At 42.7% G+C, this 20,589-nt stretch overlaps 2 protein-coding genes across 2 annotated transcripts in view; both read right to left on the bottom strand.

Moving 5' to 3' along the window:
* LOC147302895 (NLR family CARD domain-containing protein 3-like) overlaps positions 1 to 20,589 on the bottom strand; it is a 164,953-nt gene that overhangs the window by 81,918 nt on the left and 62,446 nt on the right. The gene's annotated exons all lie outside the window — the stretch shown is intronic.
* LOC147302897 (uncharacterized) lies at positions 15,503 to 19,751 on the bottom strand. The gene is made up of 6 exons (XM_086284476.1): positions 18,009 to 19,751; positions 17,816 to 17,887; positions 17,598 to 17,716; positions 17,454 to 17,514; positions 17,269 to 17,363; positions 15,503 to 16,833 (listed from the first exon to the last, which is right to left on the bottom strand). The coding sequence occupies exons 1-6, from the start codon at positions 18,042 to 18,044 to the stop codon at positions 15,951 to 15,953; spliced, it is 1,266 nt and encodes a 421-aa protein (XP_086140602.1). The 5' UTR covers positions 18,045 to 19,751; the 3' UTR covers positions 15,503 to 15,950.

The raw sequence follows: 20,589 nt of genomic DNA, 5'->3' as shown, positions 1-20,589 counted from the left end.
CTAAAAAAAATATACCATTAGGTCAGGGGTCAGCAACCTTCAGGACCCAAAGAGCCATTTGGAGCCAGTTTCCACGCAAAAGAAAACACTGGGAGCCACAAATACTTTTTGACATCTAGAATGAAGATAACACTGTATATACTGTTTTTTACCTTTATGCTTTGTGTGAACAACTAAGGTGTGTTGCTTATGAAATCCATGAAGTGCTACAGAGAAAATTACATGTTATTTATGTAATGAACACATTTGAACTCTTAAAGAAATATAACCAAAGGAAAGACACCCAGCTGAACTAAAATGATGTAGCAAACAAAAACTGCTGTGAGCCGCCACCCTTATATCTCCTTTGGGCTTTTGGAGCCTTGACCTGACTTTTAAAAAATAATTGGAAAAAAAGCTCTATGCTGCTGAAAGATGAAAAATAGATATTTGCAAAATTCTGCCTAAATATGTATTTTACCTGGTTAATGTGTGTGGCGGGGCGTGGTCAGCAGCGGCGAGGCGGACGCACCTGAGCGGCACCCGCAATCACGCCTCGCCGCCTTAACGTCTGTGCTGTTGTGTTGGTGTGTGTCGGGCTGTGAGCTGCAAAGCTACAGCCGGCTGTGTGCGTACAGCAACAGTGTGTGAAAAGTGGTCAATAAAGAGAAGCTGAAAAGCGTGTTCATGCAAACATCGTCGGGTCTGCCGTGATATGTTTACAACGGGACTTCTGCTCCTGAACCTCTGCGCACAGCGTCTGCAGGTCGGGGCTGTACGAAGTCACTTTCATCTTTACAGGACTGTAAGCTGTCGTCTGTGAGGCGTGAGCGGTGTTTGTTTTTAACATAGTTCACGGTGGAGAACAGCTGCTGACATAATGTGGATCCGAAGATCCATAATTGGCCTACCTGGGGCTGAAAGTCTCGATAAATGCACGGCGTCTCGGCGGGTACACCGGCTTCCACGAGTGTGACGCTTATTTGAACGATCAAAAAATAATAAAATATAATTTTCTTTTTATATTTCAATATCACAATAATCTTCCAATTTAGAACTACAAGTTAAAAAAGAACATAAATAAAATACACTTCAGCTAAATACTTCTAATTTATTTTCCCAAACCACGAGGAGCCGCACTGTAAGGACTAAAGAGCCGCAGGTTGCCGACCCCTGCATTAGTGTTAGTCAATGTTGCAACTGAACTGAAAAACAAAAGATTTTGGTCCAAAGAAACAAAGTCACTATTAATACAACACAACCCCCCCAAAAAGAGCCATGTAGACCCCGGGCTCTATGGGTCTTGTGCTCGGAGCTTGTTCCTGTGCTGCCATGATTAGTGCCTCTGTGCTGTCTTTCAGTCCAGCTTTGTTCAGCCACTGGTAGGATTTCTGGATGTCAGCCACTTCCTCTGCCTGCTGGTGGTGCAAACTGTGTTGTTCTGAGTTTCATTGGACGTCTTTGTCCAAAGCACCAGACAAAGGGCAAAGTAGATGCATTTGCATCAGCAGGAAAATACACCCCAAACTAGCATCATCATTATACAACTTTAACAACTGCCACTAAATGATACTTCATACACAGACCAGTGTTAGGTTAAGTTATGATGTCACTGGCAGAACATTTATAGAAACAACCTTTGAACTCTGAGTCAGCAGCTCTCTTACATGGTCAGCTGAGCTCCATGATTGAAGAACATTGTTGGTGCAGGTTCATTACTGAAGTTTGGAGGAAGTATTCCTTTGGACGAGTCACTCCTCACAGACACACAGCTGGATACTGGAGACTGTGACCTCTGACCTCTGCAAACACAAACATCAATAACTGATCAGTTCTCTCTGACAGCCATATGATCAGCTGATCCCTCTGTGATATTGTGTCTGCCTCATAACGCTGACAGGTCAGCCAATCATCAGCCAGTTTTTCTGTCTCTGAATGAACTCAGTTTGTTCTCAGCTCTTCTCTCTGATTCTGCTGCACTGACTTCACTTAAACTTACAGAGTTCAGATCTTAGCAAGAAAACAAGTCAATAAAAATCAAACTCAGATCAAACAGTTTGAACCAATCACAGATCAATGATTCTGTCATGGTTATGTTGAAATGACTAATAAAGTTAGTAGTGTTCTTACATTATTGCTGCAGGTCCATGACTGTAAGGTGGAGGTGTTTGTGTAACCCCGTCACTCCTCACAGACACACAGCTGGATGCTGCTCCGTCCTCTTCCTCCATCTTCTTGATGTCAGGGTGGAGTTAGTCTGAGAGGTAAACACACACACTCAGAGGTGCTGTTGTACTGGAAGCATCACACTGACGGCTTTCTAATGTTGGAGCTTTGGCCCTAAAGTCCAAACCAGTTATTTTAGAGGCTCAAAGTCTTTAAAAAACACCAAAACCATCACATTATTTAATAAGTACATGATCAGGTGGATGAAGGAACTCAGTGTGTTTGGGATCATCATCATGGTGAGGAGCCCACATGTTACGGCTCCTTTGGAGAGAAGCTGAGGATCACTGCAGGAAGTGAGCTCATGAAACCAAACTGCTGTTTGTGAGCAGCATGACTCTGTTATTGGACCTGCTCTGTGTTCTACATGTGATCAATACTTCAAATATCTGTAAACATCTCATCTTATATTTGTTGCACTTGGTCACATCTGTCTTTAAAAATAGATTTTTAATGTCACTGAGAGTTCTTTTCTACCTTTATTGATTTATTTTGGAATAAATTAAATATAAAGGTGCCAAAAACTGCCTGCAGCTTCTGCTCTGTGACAGGAAACTACTGTCAGGCTCAAAATGACTTCAGATTATTCATCACAGAGTGTTTATGGATCACAGGACACGTTACAGTTTTACAGCCTCACGGACATAAAACTCTTAAAGTTTGTTTCTGAAGGGATTTTCAGATCAGACCTGATGTTTCTGCCTACAGCCTGTTTACCGATATAATCAATATCAGATATCAGAGCAACAGAAACCTCGGTGATCAGGACGCCGGGACTGAGAACAGGAAGTGGCTCAAACGTCGCACTTTCATAAAGTCAGCCTGAACTCCACTCACAGAGTTTCTGTCGCCATTTTAGTTTTAAAAGACGTCGTGATAAGGGCGGGTCTTACTGTGAACCTGCGCGCTCATTGGCTAATAACTTGAGATTGACAAGTCGTTATCCAATGAGCGCGCGGCTTCTCCCAACATAAAGTAGTTTCCTTTGAAAAACCAAAGTCTGATTATTTTTGCCTCCACTGACGGAGCCTGTTGTTCCCGCCACAGAGACACAGTAATGTCAGAGCGGTGTTAACACTCACCTGCCTCAGCACAGCTCTCACTCTCCTCCTGCTCTCTCAGCTAAACTCACTTCCTCTCTACTTACAGGAAACCAGCGCTCAGAGGAGCCGACCGGCCTCACGTTTCACCCACAGACACGAACAGCGTGGAATTATTTTATGTCATAAGAAGAAACATATTCATGTTAACACTCACCTGCCTCAGCTCCACCTTCCTCCTGCTGCTCTGAACGGAGAATCAACACTTTCACTTTCACTGCTCCTCCCTAAACACAGAGGATGCTGGGACTTGTAGTTTTTACCTTGTGTGATATTTATGGCTGTGACACTAAATCACAGCATGAAAACTTCCTGCAAACATGTCACAGGCGATAAAAGTTTCACATTAAAGGTGAAGTTATTTTTCTGTCTCATGTTCAATAAACAGTGAGCTGGGAAAACTGAAGAACAGACTTCAGACGTTCCCTGCAGAGTTTCTGCTGCTCGGTCGTCTGCATGTTGCTGAGACTGAGCTGATGATGAAGCTGTGATGGGTTTATGGCACGTTTGGTTCTGGAGAAGAGTTTTACTGCCGGTGCAGGTGAAATGATCAGAGGTTACAGCCTCTGGTTAAAGTGGAGGCAGCGATCAGGACGGCTGAGCAGCAGAGGTCTCGAGGGTCCTAAAGTGTAAAAGCATCAGTGTTAGTAACACAAAGATGACAGAATGGGATCATCCACACAACACTAACATCTAAATCCACGGCAGGAACTCTTCCAGTGTCCTGAAAAATCTGTGTGCACGATGCTGAGATTAAAATCTGTCTGCTCATCTTAATGCAATATTGTGAAGTTACAATTCTTTTCTGTAAAAAGAATTTTCATTTTTGTATATAAATAAATGTTGATGTTGTGCTTTGGGATCGTGTGCTTCAATTTTACTTATAATGTGCCAAATGACTGCAACAGGCGGCTTAAGGCGATGCCATCCAGAGTAAGGATCGTGTTAGCCACAGTGTTTCTAAGATTTTTACGCCCCGTTACAATAACCTCAGTTTTATCTGAACTTAGAAGCAGAAAATTAAAGCTCATTATGTGTCTAAGACATCCCGGCAGTTTAACCAATAAAAGCGGGTATCATATGCATAGCAGTGAAAATGTATGCTATGTCTTCTAAAGCACGTATAATGTAAACAGAACTGGTCTTTGCACAGAAGCCTGTGGAGCTTCATAATTAACCTCAGTGTGTGAAGAGGACTCTCCATTTAATAATAGCTGTAATAAAATGTTCTGGCCAACGGTGTTAAACGCTGCACTTGGGTCTAGCAGGGAAGATTTCAACTTTTCAATATGAATGAAGGCTGAAAACTGATTAGATTAATGTCTGATGATCTTTTCTGTGCTTCTTCAAGTTTGTAACACCGAACATATTAAAGGATGATATAAGGTTCACAGGAAGAGTTTAATTAGACACATTTACTATTTTTCTTTATACTCTTTCTTTCTTGACATGTTTAATATGCTTACTATCAGAGGAGAAAATGAACCTTGTGTAGTTTAAAAACTTTTTATTTAATCAAACTGTAATGTTGTTGAACTCTGACGGACGTGTCTTTTAATCTTGTCAACAAATCCTTAATCACCTAAATCTGCCATTTATCATCTTGTAAAATGTTCCCTCTGCTTCTGTTGCACATCTCCCCCGACACTCTCTGCTTCACCAGCCCTGTGCAGCTGGTCCAATCGCTGCGTCCTTAAACTGGTGTGTTTAAATCTCTTTACCTCTGTTGTGAACTTCACACAAAGTTTGTGGTAACAAAATCAAACTGAGGAGGATCTGGTTTGAAAAACACACACTCGCGAGACAAAATAAAAACAGACTGCTCAAAGCAAAAGCAGAGCCCTCACAGCTGGTAGCACAAAACACAGTGACAACGTGCGTATCAGATACCCTCAGTGCCAAAAGCATAAATGTGAAAACATGGGATCACCAAGAATATCCTAAAAATGGCATTGAGGGGGTGTTACAGTGAAATAAAATGAAACATTTTCATCTGAAAATGTTTCATTTTAGTAAAAACAATTCTCTGTAGTTTGATACTGTCGTTACAGACAAAGCGGATGTTTAAAGCCTTTGGACGCACATTTGAAATGCACTCATTCTCCTTATCAGCTGGAAACATTAAAGCCGTAAAATGACACACCCGCGTGTAACAAACCATCTGTTGGGGGTTGTGGATTTGACACCTCAGCATTGTGAAAGTGGGGAAACATGTTTCTGGCTGAGCATAAGATTTCTGCTTACAACTTAGAATCTCAGCTCTAAATGTAATTCAGATGTTTTTTTAAGTAGGGCTAATGTATTATTTGACTTCTAAGGCACACACACACACGCACACGCACACGCACACGCACACACACACACACACACACACACACGAACAACAACAACACAGAGGGTTGTTTTACTACACATCATAAAAACGCAATCATTCATCTTCCAACTGTATCTTTCTGTTCTGGATTTAGAATCATTGGTTGTTTACTGATCTGTACTTTGGGAGTCACACTGTTGTGATACTGGGGAGAAAAGGGTAAGGTTTGATAGACTAAACCATTACACACAAAAGTTGAAAAACCTAAAGAGTGTGTGAGACTGCCAGCTGTGTCGTTCAGCAATAAACTCATCTATAAATGTGTTAGTAAAGAGTGACGTGTACTTCTGTCCCATTAAGCAACGGTTTAACAAATTTCACTGCAAACTATAAAAGTCATCTGGATTTAAATAGAACATAGTAGTGCAGGAAACATTAGTATAAGGTGTCTATGGAACAAATCTCCTTCAGCGTTCAAAATGACCAAAGTGAGGCCTACAGGCGTTTCTCTCAGTTGGTTGTGTTCAGGGAAAAAGCAGCTAAATACACTGAGACTGCTCCACATTGTTAGTGAGTTAACTCTGGATATCTGTAGGTTTGTCAAACTTGGAGTGAACAAAAGCAGAAAACAGTAAAAGATGCAGACAGTGAAAGTCTGGTTTATTTCATGAACACAATGAAACATTGTCGGCAAAGTAGCATACATGATAAATAGATACACATAACACGGACAGTGAGAAGTAAAACTCGTCGTCTTACCACATGTTATATTCTGTAAACTTAAAATAAACCACAGAAATTAGTGTTTTAAAGTCATTATTAAAAACATGAGTCAACATTACTGAAGTGACACTTTAACGATGCTTCACATCACCGTGTTTATGATGATAAAACATGTTCTCTCGTTAGTAGATGTCTGCGCTGACACTTGTCATGAAAATGTCCAGAGCCAGGGTTCCTCTTCAATTATCACTGATCATTAATAGGGTCACAAAAGATTTGTCACATTATCCCCATAAACAAAATGCTTTTATAGAAATCATTGTGACACAAATATTTAGATTCTTGTTTCACAATGTGCATGAACTCAAAATCTTTAGAGGTTCATATTTATAAAGTATCACAAAGAATACATTTATACCGTTGTATGAGCCACACTTCTTGTAAAAAACTGATTGGAAATGCGTTCGAGAAAAGCTCCTGCTGTGACCTTCCTTCTGTGAGGGCACACACACACACACACACACACACACACACACACACACACACACACGTGTCTATATACACACATACACAAAGCTGTGTAAAGCAACTATTGGCGACTGTCAAGCCTTTGAGTCGCCGAGCAGCTGAATAGGCGAATAATGTTGACGCGCCCGCTGTTTAAAACGTAAGTCAAAGTTCCAGGTTAAAACTCCTTTATTTGTTATCAAATCCTTAAAATCCGTAGAAAAACAGTGATCAAAACATTCCAAGCTTGAGCGGTCAGCAAAAGTCGACTTCCCCCATCACCCACTCATTCACAAAAATTCCCTCAGGACGTGAACAGATGATATAGCAATCACTATTACCGACACCACGTGACCCAAAGCTACGCCTTATCCACAACAGCAACTATAAATAACGAATCTAAACGTATATACATAAAATACAGAAATGAATGAGGTGGAATGAATACTACAAATGTACATAAGGTGCAGCTGCAGTCTGGCAGTGGGAGCAGTGTGACAGGTCAAGTGTTAAGAAGGGAGATGGCGAGGGGAAAGAAACTGTTCCTGTGTCGGGTGGTCCTGGTCTGCAGGCTTCTGTACCGTCTGCCAGAGGGCAGCAGATCAAAAAGTCTGTGTGCAGGGTGTGAGGGGTCTGTGATGATTTTCCCTGCCCGTTTCCTGGTTCTTGAGCGGCACCCCCCTGCCCTCCTGGATGGCAGGGGGGATTCGATTCTGAGAACTCACGGCAGTGTGCCTCCCCGAGATGTCATCCAATTTGCGCCCAGAGATGTTATTCTGAGCGAGCCCTTCCGAGATGTATCCAGTCTGCAGTCAGAGATCTTATTCTGAGTATCCACAGCAGCCGTAGCCTCTCCAAGATCTTATCCGTGCTGACTCAATGAGCCCATTTTGAGAAACTCACGCCTCTCCCATCGTTCCAATCCCAGCGGGCAGCCTTGTGGGGGTTTGAACAGCCGGTTCCGCTTTCTCAAGCCAGCTCCGATCAGCCAGAACCCTGTTACCATGGTTCCAAATAGGTAGATATCTTCAGCACGCAGACTCACCCGAGCCCAAACTTCTCGTTGAGAAATTGCATTTAGGGACCAGTTTTCAACAGGACAATGACCCCAAACACACCTCCAGGCTGTGTACTAGAAGAAGTATACTAGATGGCGTCGCGCACAGACGCAGCGGCTCTATGCTCTCCACTTGGGTGCCTTTCTTTTTTGTTTCTCCACTTTTTCTTCTTCTTTTGTTTTCCTTATTGTGAAGCCAAATTTTCCTACAACCATCTGGAATTATGCAAGATCGGATATAACAGCCAGATCCCCATTACCAGTGATTATCAGAGGGTGCACAACATCCCCCCGGAGATAGCGAGAACATCGGGTGCTCCGTGGATTGTTATCGGCTCTGCCAAGAAACGCAGGCGGCAGAAGGAACGCAAACAAAAGCGGGGATGCCTGTCGGGCCTGCTGGCCAGGCTAAAGAAGCAGCCTTTCAAACCACCGCTCCCGAGCATCTTTCTGACCAGCGCACGGTCGGTCGTCAACAAAATAGATGAACTGAACCTACTTCTCGCCGCACAGCCAATCGTCCGTGACTGCTGTGTCCTGGTCGTCACGGAGACATGGCTCACTCCGCGAGGCTCCTGCCTACGACAGCCGTAACGCTCCGACAATCCATCAAGCGGTGGTAGCTTAGCAAAGTCGTACTGAAACATCTGACAGATTTTCGAGCGCCGTGCACATAAAATCGTTTCGAGGTCAGTAAACACAACCAGAGTTCATACATAAGGCACACGGGGTTATAAGGGGCTCTGTCGACTTTCAGAAAAATCAAAGGATTGATTTTAAGTGCGCCGTATTTTCCAAACAACACGGTAATAACGACGGCCCGCTAGCATGCTCTACCAAAAATAGTGCTTTGTTGTGTATCTGACGGACGAAAGCTAAACCAGTTCCACACCACTGAAGCTGCAGCATTTTTACAAACCAGTTCTGGTTCATCCGTTTCATTTAGCGATCCACTTTCGCTCTTCTCATTCTGCGTCATCATCCAATTCCACCTGTGATCTTGTGTCACCATTGCTCTCTGAGCTTTGTGTTGCTTCTTCTGTCACCTGACAAATAGGACATACATGACAATAAGAATAAAATGTGGAGCTGCTTCAGTGTGTCTGTCACTTTGTGCAGATCTTGACTGATCAGTAATGTTTGTAGGCTGAGTGCATTTTTAAAACAAGTTGTGCAAACTGCACTGCAAGGTGGAATATTTGCAAAATCATAACTATGACCTATGAATACGTCAGTGCCATTAAGATGAAATTCTTGTGTCACCAACATTTTAACGTTAGGCATATAATTCTAACAGCCTCTGTAAACTAATATCCTGGCTGCTCGAGGCTGCTGTTTTCTCTGACAGCTTCACTTAGATTAGAATTAGAAACGCTGCTCTGAGACTGAGAGAACTAACAGTGCTGCATGTTGTGCTGTTAGTTTCCAAAACACGTTATTCATGGTTACATACAGTTTTAGACTGATGTGGGCCAAAGCCTAGCATAGCCTGCAACGTTATTGTGACGGACACATTTTATGTGTCAGACCCAGGACCCTGAGCAGTTATGGACTAATATTATAATGTATGTATTTTGTATTGCTGTCCCTCGTTCTCCCTGCTTGTAGACGTGTGTGTGTGTGTGTGTGTGTGTGTGTGTGTGTGTGTGTGTGTGTGTGTGTGGCCCTGGCAGGTGATTGGCCACACCTGCAGTTGATCAGGCCTGTCGGAGGAGCTATTTGAGAGTGTGGTGGAGCTCTCTCCGACGCTGGATCATTGCGTGGCTTCACGTCAGTCTCTCGACCAGTTCCTAGTTTGAGTCTGCTGCATTATTGTGTGTCTGACGGCTTCCTCTCTCTTATGTCCCCAGGAGTTACGGGGAGACGAGAGGACAGCGAGCACGGGGTGCTCATCACGGAGAAGCGGAGACAGGAGCACTAGCACTGGGAAGAGGACACGTCACGGGAGTCGGGAGAGCACGGGATTTATTGTCATGTCTGTCCATCGCTGTAAATAAACGCACTGCTTGTACATAGAGCACCGCGCCTGTGTCCTCCTTCCCTACACCCCCACGGTCTGCCAGCCAGACCGTGACATTATGAGTGAACTTGGCTTTAAGTGACTTACAGGTTTCTCTGAAAAATACTTTCTTATATCCAGGTTCTTCCTCTTTGCTGCCGTCCTCCTCTCCTCCTGGGAGCGCAGGCTTGCCGCTGCTAAAACTCAACGGAGCTCCCTGAAAGGTTCAGCCAATCACATTGGCCATATTTGTCACATGAGGTAGGACTCCAGTACAGGATGTAATTTAACTCTTTCGGCACCGCTGGGTGAATGAGACGTTGACAGATTTTTTTTTCTTCTTTCTATCAGGTTTGCTTTTCTTTACTCGAAGAGAACAAATTATTGGTGAGGACAATTCAATAATCGCTGGATATTGGTGGGGACATGTCCCCTCCGTCCATGCCAAATCGACGCCCTTGCCCGAATCGATTCAATCCATGATTCGATTTGATTCGATTTGGGGAAATTTTGCCTCAGACAGTCAGCAATATTATAATTTAGATCATACCCCCCCCCCCCCCCCCCCCACACACACACACACAGCCTTATGGGTACAGTAGTCTCCCGCTACACCTCCTTTTAGCTAAAGACATACTTCACAATGACTCACTCAGCTCACAAGAACAGGAATGCAGAGCATTATCAAACGTTAAAATGATACACATCTCTCACTTGTTCACTTACATTTAAACGAAACACATAATTGTAAACATCTCTAACAGCCTAAGCCAGCTTTGAATAGGGCCTGAATGGATAACTTCAGAGAATTACACATCCAATCTTACACGAGGTCTCACCGCTCGACCAGATCTGGTAACAGTCCCTGTTGGTGTGAGGTGGCTCCTATTTCTCCTTAGAAAACCTGTCTGTCTCTACCACATAAGATCTGGGAGCACTGGCAGGTCCAACTACTGCTCCAGTGGTTCCTTCAGTAGTAATCTACACCTTCTGTCCTGACTCTATGTCTGCGGTTGTAGTGTTTTGCCTGCTCACGCCTCCCCTCCTCATCCTTCTCGCGAAAAGCCTGTAGGTCGGGCCACTTTGGCACCAGCTTCGCAGCAGCTTGTGGCAGAGAGGTACGCAGGTGTCTCCCCATGAGCAACTGTGCCGGTGAGAGCCCATGTTCCAGTGGGGTGGCCCTGCACGCAGGGCCGGCCCGTGGCATAGGCCGTATAGGCAAATGCTAAGGGCGCCGTCCATCAGGGGGCGCCACGCCAGTGCCATAAATGTTGAAAAAAAAAAAAAAAAGTTGGTACTATTATTTCTAAATACAAAAAATAATCCCACGTTAATTAAAATGCAAAGTAAAGCTTATTTAATAGAAACATTATTTGTTACAACATTACGCTAGAAACATTATTTGTTACAACATTATGCCCCCCCTCCCCGCACGGTGCGCCCCCTCCCTTCCCGTATCATGGTTCCTTTTGGACGTCACCACATCAAAAAATCAACACAAGATGTCAAAAAGGCCAAAACTGTCAGGTGCCCAGGGAAGAAAAAAGAGAGAAGAAGAGGAGGAGAAACGAGAAAAAGACAGAGGTAGGTAACGTTAGCCTACATGAAATTATTTGTCTGAATGTGAAAGTAACCTAAATTTTTAGGATTAAGCTAATGTTACATGATTCGCTAATTGCTAATCAATAAATAGCTAGTTAACTGTTTTAACGTCAGTTAATATTGTGGAGGGGGCTAAATTGTTATGGAAAATAATAATGTAACGTTAGGTAATTACAGTACTCCCACCATTCCTCATTTGTATTCATCTTTTAAGCAGGTGTTTTTTGTTTACATTGTTATTGCCTTCTGGTTAGCTAATGTTTACCCTGCAGGTAATAGTCACTTTTCCACCCCTGTATATATTATAGTTGTAAGCCTAGTTGTTAAAGTGCACATCATTAATGTTAATTAAGCAATATCACATGAGAGGGAATGCTGTTTTTTAATATGAGCACTGCTGTGATTCAGTCAAAGATAATCATAACATAACATTCTCATATGATTTTATACTTTTACTTTGCATTCTGCCATTCAGCATTTCACTGTAATGATGACAATAAATTGAATCTAATCTAATTTGCATAAGAGTTAACATCATACATATATCTCTTTGGTTTTTCATTTATATTATATCATTTCATTTTATTCCTGGAATCATATGTTTTTATTATTAGACTTTAATACTCAGTGGTGTCACATACTCCTCTCTTCAGATGCACTGTTGAAGTTTCTAAATCCCACCCCTGGGCCATCTACCACATCTACCGCTGCTGCCTCCACTTCAGCAGCACAACCCACCAGTGATGCAGCATCAGCAGCACAACCCAGCCATGATGCAGCAGCATCAAGCGGTCTTCCTGTTGCCTTATTTATATTGTATTTTTAATTTATTTTATCCAACTTGTTGACACGTTTTATTGTGTTTATGTATGTAAAATTTATTGTATTTCATATATTCATTTTTTATTTTTTGTATTCATTTATTTATTCATATCTTTTTTTATCTTGTTAATTATTCTGATTGTGAATTTGCTTTCTTTAAGTAAAAAAAAAAAAAGGTCAAAGACAAAGCTATTCGGTTTCTTGTGAGTACATACACTACACTGCCGATGTAGGGGGGCGCCACCTAAAATCTTGCCTAGGGCGCCAGATTGGTTAGGGCCGGGCCTGCCTGCACGCTAGCAGTGCTCTGCTGTAGTCACAGTCCTCTCAAGTCTTTAATGGTACGATCAGCGCGTTCTGCCTCCCCGTTGGCTTGGGGGTACCTGGGGCTGCTCGTTTCATGTGTGAACTGGTACTCTTTAGCAAAGTGCTTGAACTGTTCTGATGAAACTTGCGGCCTGTTGTCCGATACCACAGTCTCGGCAACTGCATGTCTTGCAAAGGCCTCTTTTATAGCATTAATAGTGACCTCTGCTGTTGTGTCTCTCAGTTCAGCAAGTACCAACGACCAGATTTGGTGTGTGGTAGTAACAGGCAAATGAACTTTTGTTTTTTTAATGATTTGAATATATATGAATGCTTGTGCATAAATACACAAACAATACACATATGCTTTCATGCTTTCAATTGTGTAATTTACGTGATCTAGGTCAGCGGTCTCCAACCTTTTTTGCACCACCGACCGGTTTATGCCCGACAATATTTTCACGGACCGGCCTTTAAGGTGTCACGGATAAATACAACAAAATAAAACTAGTACCGGTACCGAAAAAAGAAGATTTATTCATAACACACGTGAAAAGACCCAGGAAAACCGAGTTAATGATAAAAACGATAACAAAATAACGCTGAAAAGCGATAAAAACCCTGAAAACCAGACATTTCACACCTGAGCCTCAACTCTCGCGGCCCGGTACCAAACGACTCACGGACCGGTACCAGTCCGAGGCCCGGGGGTTGGGGACCGCTGTTCTAGGTAGCTCTGTTTTTGAAGTTCAGTTCAAGCTAGAAATGTGCTTTGGAGTTTGTACGTGTTTTGTCTCTAGGGGCCACCACATATACAGTGGGGCAAAAAAGTATTTAGTCAGCCACCGATTGTGCAAGTTCCCCCACACTCCGCCATGGCCAAGACCAAAGAGCTTTCGAAGGACACCAGGAAAAGTATTGTAGACCTGCACCAGACTGGGAAGAGTGAATCTACAATAGGCAAGCAGCTTGGTGTGAAGAAATCAACTGTGGGAGCAATCATCAGAAAATGGAAGACATACAAGACCACTGATAATCTCCCTCGATCTGGGGCTCCACGCAAGATCTCATCCCGTGGGGTCAAAATGATCATGAGAACGGTGAGCAAAGATCCCAGAACCACACGGGGGGACCTGGTGAATGACCTGCAGAGAGCTGGGACCAAAGTAACAAAGGTCACCATCAGTAACACACTACAACGGCAGGGAATCAAATCCCGCAGTGCCAGACGTGTTCCGCTGCTGAAGCCAGTGCATGTCCAGGCCCGTCTGAAGTTTGCCACAGAGCACATGGATGATACAGCAGAGGATTGGGAGAATGTCATGTGGTCAGATGAAACCAAAGTAGAACTTTTTGGTATAAACTCAACTCGTCGTGTTTGGAGGAAGAAGAATACTGAGTCTCATCCCAAGAACACCATACCTACTGTGAAGCATGGGGGTGGAAACATCATGCTATGGGGCTGTTTTTCTGCCAAGGGGACAGGACGACTGATCCGTGTTAACGACAGAATGAATGGGGCCATGTATCGTGAGATTTTGAGCCAAAACCTCCTTCCATCAGTGAGAACTTTGAAGATGAAACGAGGCTGGGTCTTCCAACATGACAATGATCCAAAACACACCGCCCGGGCAACAAAGGAGTGGCTCCGTAAGAAGCATTTGAAAGTCCTGGAGTGGCCTAGCCAGTCTCCAGACCTCAACCCCATAGAAAATCTGTGGCGGGAGTTGAAAGTCCGTGTTGCTCGGCGACAGCCCCAAAACATCACTGCTCTCGAGAAGATCTGCATGGAGGAATGGGCCAAAATACCAGCTACTGTGTGTGCAAACCTGGTAAAGACCTATAGTAAACGTTTGACCTCTGTTATTGCCAACAAAGGTTATGTTACAAAGTATTGAGTTGTATTTTTGTTATTGACCAAATACTTATTTTCCACCCTGATTTACCAATAAATTCTTTATAAATCCTACCATGTGGATTCATGGATTTTTTTTCACATTCTGTCTCTCACAGTTGAAGTGTACCTCTGGTGCAGATTACTGACCTCTGTCATCATTTTAGGTGGGGGAACTTGCACAATCGGTGGCTGACTAAATACTTTTTTGCCCCACTGTATTTCTATTTACATTCAGGTGACAGCAATCCATGGATGGTTTCGACATGCAAGAGGATATTTTCCCCGGTGCCCAGCGGGAGAAGACACTGCTTGCGATGTCGATGAGGTCCTGTGGCCAGACCCCAACAGACGGCGGGATCCATGAGCCCACGTATGCACAATTGTCATGATTTTTTGTGTGTACAGTATAGTGTTTTTTCTATTACTGTATTATGTTTGTGTTTTGCTTTATCTGAATTGATGGTGCTGCAGTGGACAATATTGAGTAGGCCTATTTGCTTTTTTTGGTTGTTTGTGTCTCCTGAAAATGTGCCTTCAGAATAAACAATGACAATGAAAGACTGCAGTGTTTTATATGAAGTAGACTAGTGTGTCCCCCTGATCTGATCTGCATGTGATGCAAGTATGTGTCATTTTGTCAACAGAGTTACATCTTGACAGAGGAATGTTAGGTTTTGACAGCAGAGTTTCAGTTTGGCACAGATGTGAATGGTATATTTTGATGTGTCATGTTTACTTGTGTTTAGAGTTTTGGCACAATGAGCGACGTTTTGCAAAATGTGTTCAAGCAACGGGCAAAAACTGTAACATGTTTTTCACCAAAGATTTCAGCAATTATAAAAATTCAACTCAAGCTATTCAGCTATTAGCATTCACACTGCATTTTCTACAGGAAGTACATTTTATATACCAGTTTCAGTTCAAAGTGCATTAAAAATAATAAATAATTATTAAAAATAATACCATCAATATGTTACTGCACTACACTTACTGGACTTGTGGAAGTATTTTGAGAACCATAAGAGATTCTTACAAATGTTTGAAAGAAAAAAAATCTTTAACATAGCTGGAGACTCGTGTAGAAATATGAATGAGTTTATAAAGTTTCTGTCATGGTGTGCTGTGACAGGCAGGTAGTAGGACCCAAACACAGGACTCTTACGTGGAATGAAACTTGAATCGGCAGCTTTTATTGCTGGAAACTCAGGTGGACTCAAGAAACTACAAACTAAGAAACAAGAACTAGGAAAACAAATCAGGAACTATGAACAAGAATCAAGTAAAGAACACGGAGGAGAAAAAACACCCAGCCCACTGAAAACTAAAGAAACCCCCAAAAACATGAAGAACAATCATTAAGGAACATATTTACATATTTAGAGTTACTGCAACACCAACACTGGGTCACAGCTTCAGTGTCAGTCGGTGACTTTTGGTCTGCAACAGCAGCAGAACAGACTTCTCAGTCTTTTGAAGAAGCCCTTTTTCTTCTTCTTGATCTGACGGTCTTCGGACTTCATGCTGGCTTCAGGTTCTGGAAAAGGTTCCTCAAAGGGAACATCAGGAACCGGCCCAATTTCAGAACAAGATCCGTTGATCATATGATCTTCACCTTCAACACAGGATTTGGACTCGCCATAGGGTTCCTCACAGGGAGCGTCGGGCTCTGCAACACTTTCTGACAGAGCTCCTTCGATCGTAAGGTCTCGAGTACTCAGACTGGATGCCCTTTCAGAAAGAAGTTCCTCACAGGGAACGTCGGGCTCTGCAACACTTTCTGACAGAGCTTCTTCGGCTGGTGGAACATTTGCCACTGAAAGGCCGTCAGAGGAGCGCTCACCATTTGTGCTCTTCACATCAGGACTTGAAGGGGGCTCAAAGATTTCACATATCCGGATCCTTGCTACATCAGCAATGGTCTTCAGCAACAGGGGTGCAAAGTTTGCAACTTGGATAGACAGAATTTCTTCAGGAAATTTCTGTCTAATCTCCGTCAGGATGCTGTCGACCAGATCGTCTCGGATAGAGCGGGTGAAGACGGCCTGTGTTTCCATCGCCGTGAGGCTCTTGGAGACACGATCTAAAGTGGCCTTGGTGACACTGGTGGAGAGGATACTTAGACTCTGGGAGGCCATGTTTAGGAGGGGACGAGGAGGAAGCTCCCAGAAGCCCTGGAGAACGCGGGGAACTACCTCGACCACTACCTCCTGCGCGGTGAGCAGTTTGCTGTTAGGCTGTTCCTGCTGCTTCTTTTTCAGGATTTCAACGTAATCCTTCACCGCGCTGAGGAATTTAGGTGCTCTGTAGAAAAACATGATAAGAGTTATCTGTTAAACATATTCAAAGCATCATTTAAATATTGAAACACTGTAGCTGGACTGTTAACCCTGTAACCACCTTTGTAGCATACATGAGTTTCTGAGACCTCGATCTCATCAACATGATCAATACTTGCTATAATTTCTAAATGTTGTGGACAAAACTCTTTTTTAGTCTAAAGTTAACATTGTCGTTAACAAAAAGTTGCCAAAAACACCCAGTGTATCAAATGTGATACAAAAAATAAATACACAATAAAAGTAAATCATACACAACATGACATAGCAAAGAACTCATGTGTGGCTTTTGTTTAAAGGGTTGATAAACATCTCAGTTCCAAAGAATCTGAATTTTCTGGCTGTTTTTTGATGGGTTGGGTCTTACAGGGTTAATAACTGTATGTTACATGTGACTCACTGAAATTTAGGAGGTACGGCCTCTGGGAACTGAAGAAGCAACCTGGCTTCAAATTCAACGTCCCTCATTTTATTGCTGACGTTCACCGCCCACACCTGAAACAGAAAACACATTTACAGTGCGCTTATGTGTAAAGGTTATGTGCACGTAATGAAAAAAAAGTCTTGTGGGTTTTCTCGTCTTACCAGCCTTAGAAGAGGTTTGGCTTCCTCTTCGTCAAAATCCTCTAACTCAAACTCCCACAGCCTTCAAAAGAAAGCAAAGCAGAGGTTTTCTCTCAGCACTTACACGTCATCACAAACAGACTTTCAGGTGTGACAGTAACTCACTGCTCTCTGAGCGTCTCCCTGCTCTTCTCCACCAAAAGATCTCTCAGATCTTCAGCAGTGAGGTTCGGTGGAATTAGATCTTCCTGCTGAAGTCTGAGAAACTCCGTCATTATCGCAACCTAAAAGTAAAGGAGACATTTAATCACCACCACTCTCAGGTCCTCAGAAATGACCTGATATTTTCTGTCAGCTTTGGTTTGCATGAATCTGGGTCTAACCTGAGCCTTGTAGCCCGGAAGATACCAGCAGATCTTTACAGCTGTTTCATAAATCGGTGTGTTGAACAACACCTGTCAAAGAAATAGCAATTTAGTCATTGTTACTTAAAATGATTCTCAGTTTGTCAACTTTTAAAACGACATCAAATTCTTCAAATTACTGAAATGCAGTAAAAGCAAAAGCGTCACATACCCTGATAGGCTTATAGATTCCTTGACTCTTTTCCATTTAAACGTGTTCAAATCAAAGTCAGGAAGAAAAACGTCAACTGCTCTCCAACGATGGCGTACGGGGGATCTGGACCTGAAAATGCTCTCAGCTCGGTGGTCTCGCACAGATGAGCTCTTTTGACAGTCTGATGTTTATTTATGAATGCAGAATTTCTTGAGCAGTCACCATGGAAACTTGATGCAGCTTCATGTTGTTAAATTAAAAGTAAACACTGTGTATTTTGCACTACACTCCACTAAACTTATCATATAAGTAAATAAAGTGTGGGTTAGGTCCCTCCTGTGGAAAGAGCCACACAAACCGATGGATCAGAAAAGACAAAGTCAGCTACAGCATGCCTTTTCATATTATGTGCCTGCTTATCTCCATTTCTTTACAGTAGATGGGAACTTTTGCAGTAAAGCAATGGCTTACAAACAGTGGACTGTGGACTAATGCAGACATCTGAAGCCTGACAGCAGCTGGTATATACACAGCTTTGGACAAACTGGCCCTTTAAACAGCCCAGAGGAAGAAGAGACCTCTGCGTTATCAGTGCAGCCTAAAGCACAATAATAATAATACTATTAATATGATTTTTAGAGCAATAATGCCCCAAATACTGAAGTCATTAATTACACATCCGTCATGCTTCACAGGAGGTCAGGAGTGACCGATGAACGTGATGCTACATTAGAGTCTGTCCTATGAGTTCAGCAGGAGGAGGTGAACCCACAGCTGGGACCAGTTCTCTAGTGGGTCCAGTATCATACTTGTGTTCATCCTGGTCTGAACCTGGTCAGAAGAACTGACTTCACTTTTGAAAATTCAATACTTATAAAAGGTAACCCCAAACAGTCTACAACGGCTGTTTTCTGTCCACCGAAGCAAATTTGATTGACGAGGTTTTTGTACCTTCACTTCTCCAAAAAGCAAATAAAGAGATTAAACAAAGATTTACTGAACGACCGTCAGAATTCCCAGAGCTAACGTAGATCGCTTTATGCTCTTGAGTCAGGAGGGATAAGAAAAGTGACTGCAAACATTGTGGAACGATTCATAGCGTTTGATTGCTTGTGTGAATGTATTAAACAGGAAACCAGGAGCTGCAGAAACCCAGTAATGCTGAAGACGCATGCGTGTGCGTTTATTACAGGTTTTTCTGAATGCTTAAACCCTAACTGTGATTCTTACAGCACAATTCCTAAAACTATTGATACTTATAGCAAAACCACTCACTGAGTGTGCAAAACTAAAAGCACAAACACTGCTTTGCACTCAGTTTGCCATTTTGTAACACACACTTTGCAAACCTGTAGCTACAATCCACTGCACAGCACTCTTTTTGCAGAACTGTAAACACAACTCACTGCTTTGCACTCAATTTCCAAATGATCAACGCACTCCTAGCAAAACTATACACATTTATGGCCATTATTTACACTATTTTGTCAACTGTCTGGCACACTGCCACATGTGAAAGCTTTTTTAGATAATTAGTTCACTTTGCAATCAGCCTAAGCACTATGATACAGGTAAGCTCTGTGTGTGGAGTACAATGGAGGGAGCAGGAAGAGTGAGAGGAGGCCGAGGAAGAGGACGTGGAGGTGAAGAAGTAGGATGAAGAGGACGACAAGGACAAGGAGGAGCAAGAGGAGGACGAGGAGGGGGGAGAGGACGGGTAAGAAGAGTAAGAAATAGAATTGCTGATGACATCAGAGCTACAATAGTGGACCATGTCATCAACCGTGGAGTGACCCTGAGGGAAGCTGACCAACGGTTTTTTTGGTTTTTCTCAAACTTAAGTAACTGAAACCTTTCATTGAACTACAGCAGAAACAGATTGGAAATGCCAAGTTATTCTAACACTAGTGGACTTGTTAAACAAAACATTTGTTTCACTTCTTTCTCAACATGCAGCACCATTAAGAACAGTGGACCAGCATAGTTGGTCTGCATGAGCACACTTACTGCAACAGTTGTACATGCTGAAACTGGTTGCTGGCAGCTGATGTGAAGAAATGTCTGGACACATCAAAAGTTTTCTTTTTCATTTTCTTCCTCCCTTGGATAACATACACATGGCAAATAAAAACATGTAACTAGGGTGACGTGAAGTGTGTATCATCAGATTTAACTAAAATATAATGAGGCTGTCCATCTGTGAAGTAATTGTTCCTTCAAAAACCACTGTGACAACAGATTTTATTTCATTCATTTGATGGTTTTCTATTCTGTATACTGGAACTTTTTAATAGCCCCCCTGTCCACACATCCTTGACATGAGACTTTCTGCAGAGTTGCACATGATGAATGCACACAAAACTTAAAGTGTTGCTGTCATATTTTTTTGGATGTGGTTTGTTGTCATAATCAAGAACGTGTCTTATTTTTTATTTGTGTTGTTGCTGATCGGCCATTGGACTGCTGAGCCTGCAGTGAACAGCCAGTCACTGACTCTTGATGCTAGAGCAAGGACAACTGAGCTCTCTCTCTCTCTCTCTCTCTCTCTCTCTCTCTCTCTCTCTCTCTCTCTCTTTTAAATAAATAATACGTTCGAGCT

Source organism: Aulonocara sp. 'chitande type north' Nkhata Bay, linkage group LG23 (genome assembly GCF_057382095.1).
Source record: "Aulonocara sp. 'chitande type north' Nkhata Bay isolate Kocher_YH1m ecotype deep benthic linkage group LG23, A_spYH_male_GT1.1, whole genome shotgun sequence".
Taxonomy (NCBI): Eukaryota; Metazoa; Chordata; class Actinopteri; order Cichliformes; family Cichlidae; genus Aulonocara; species Aulonocara sp. 'chitande type north' Nkhata Bay.
Note: the sequence above shows the minus strand (reverse complement) of the source record. Positions and strands in the feature narration are given on the sequence as shown.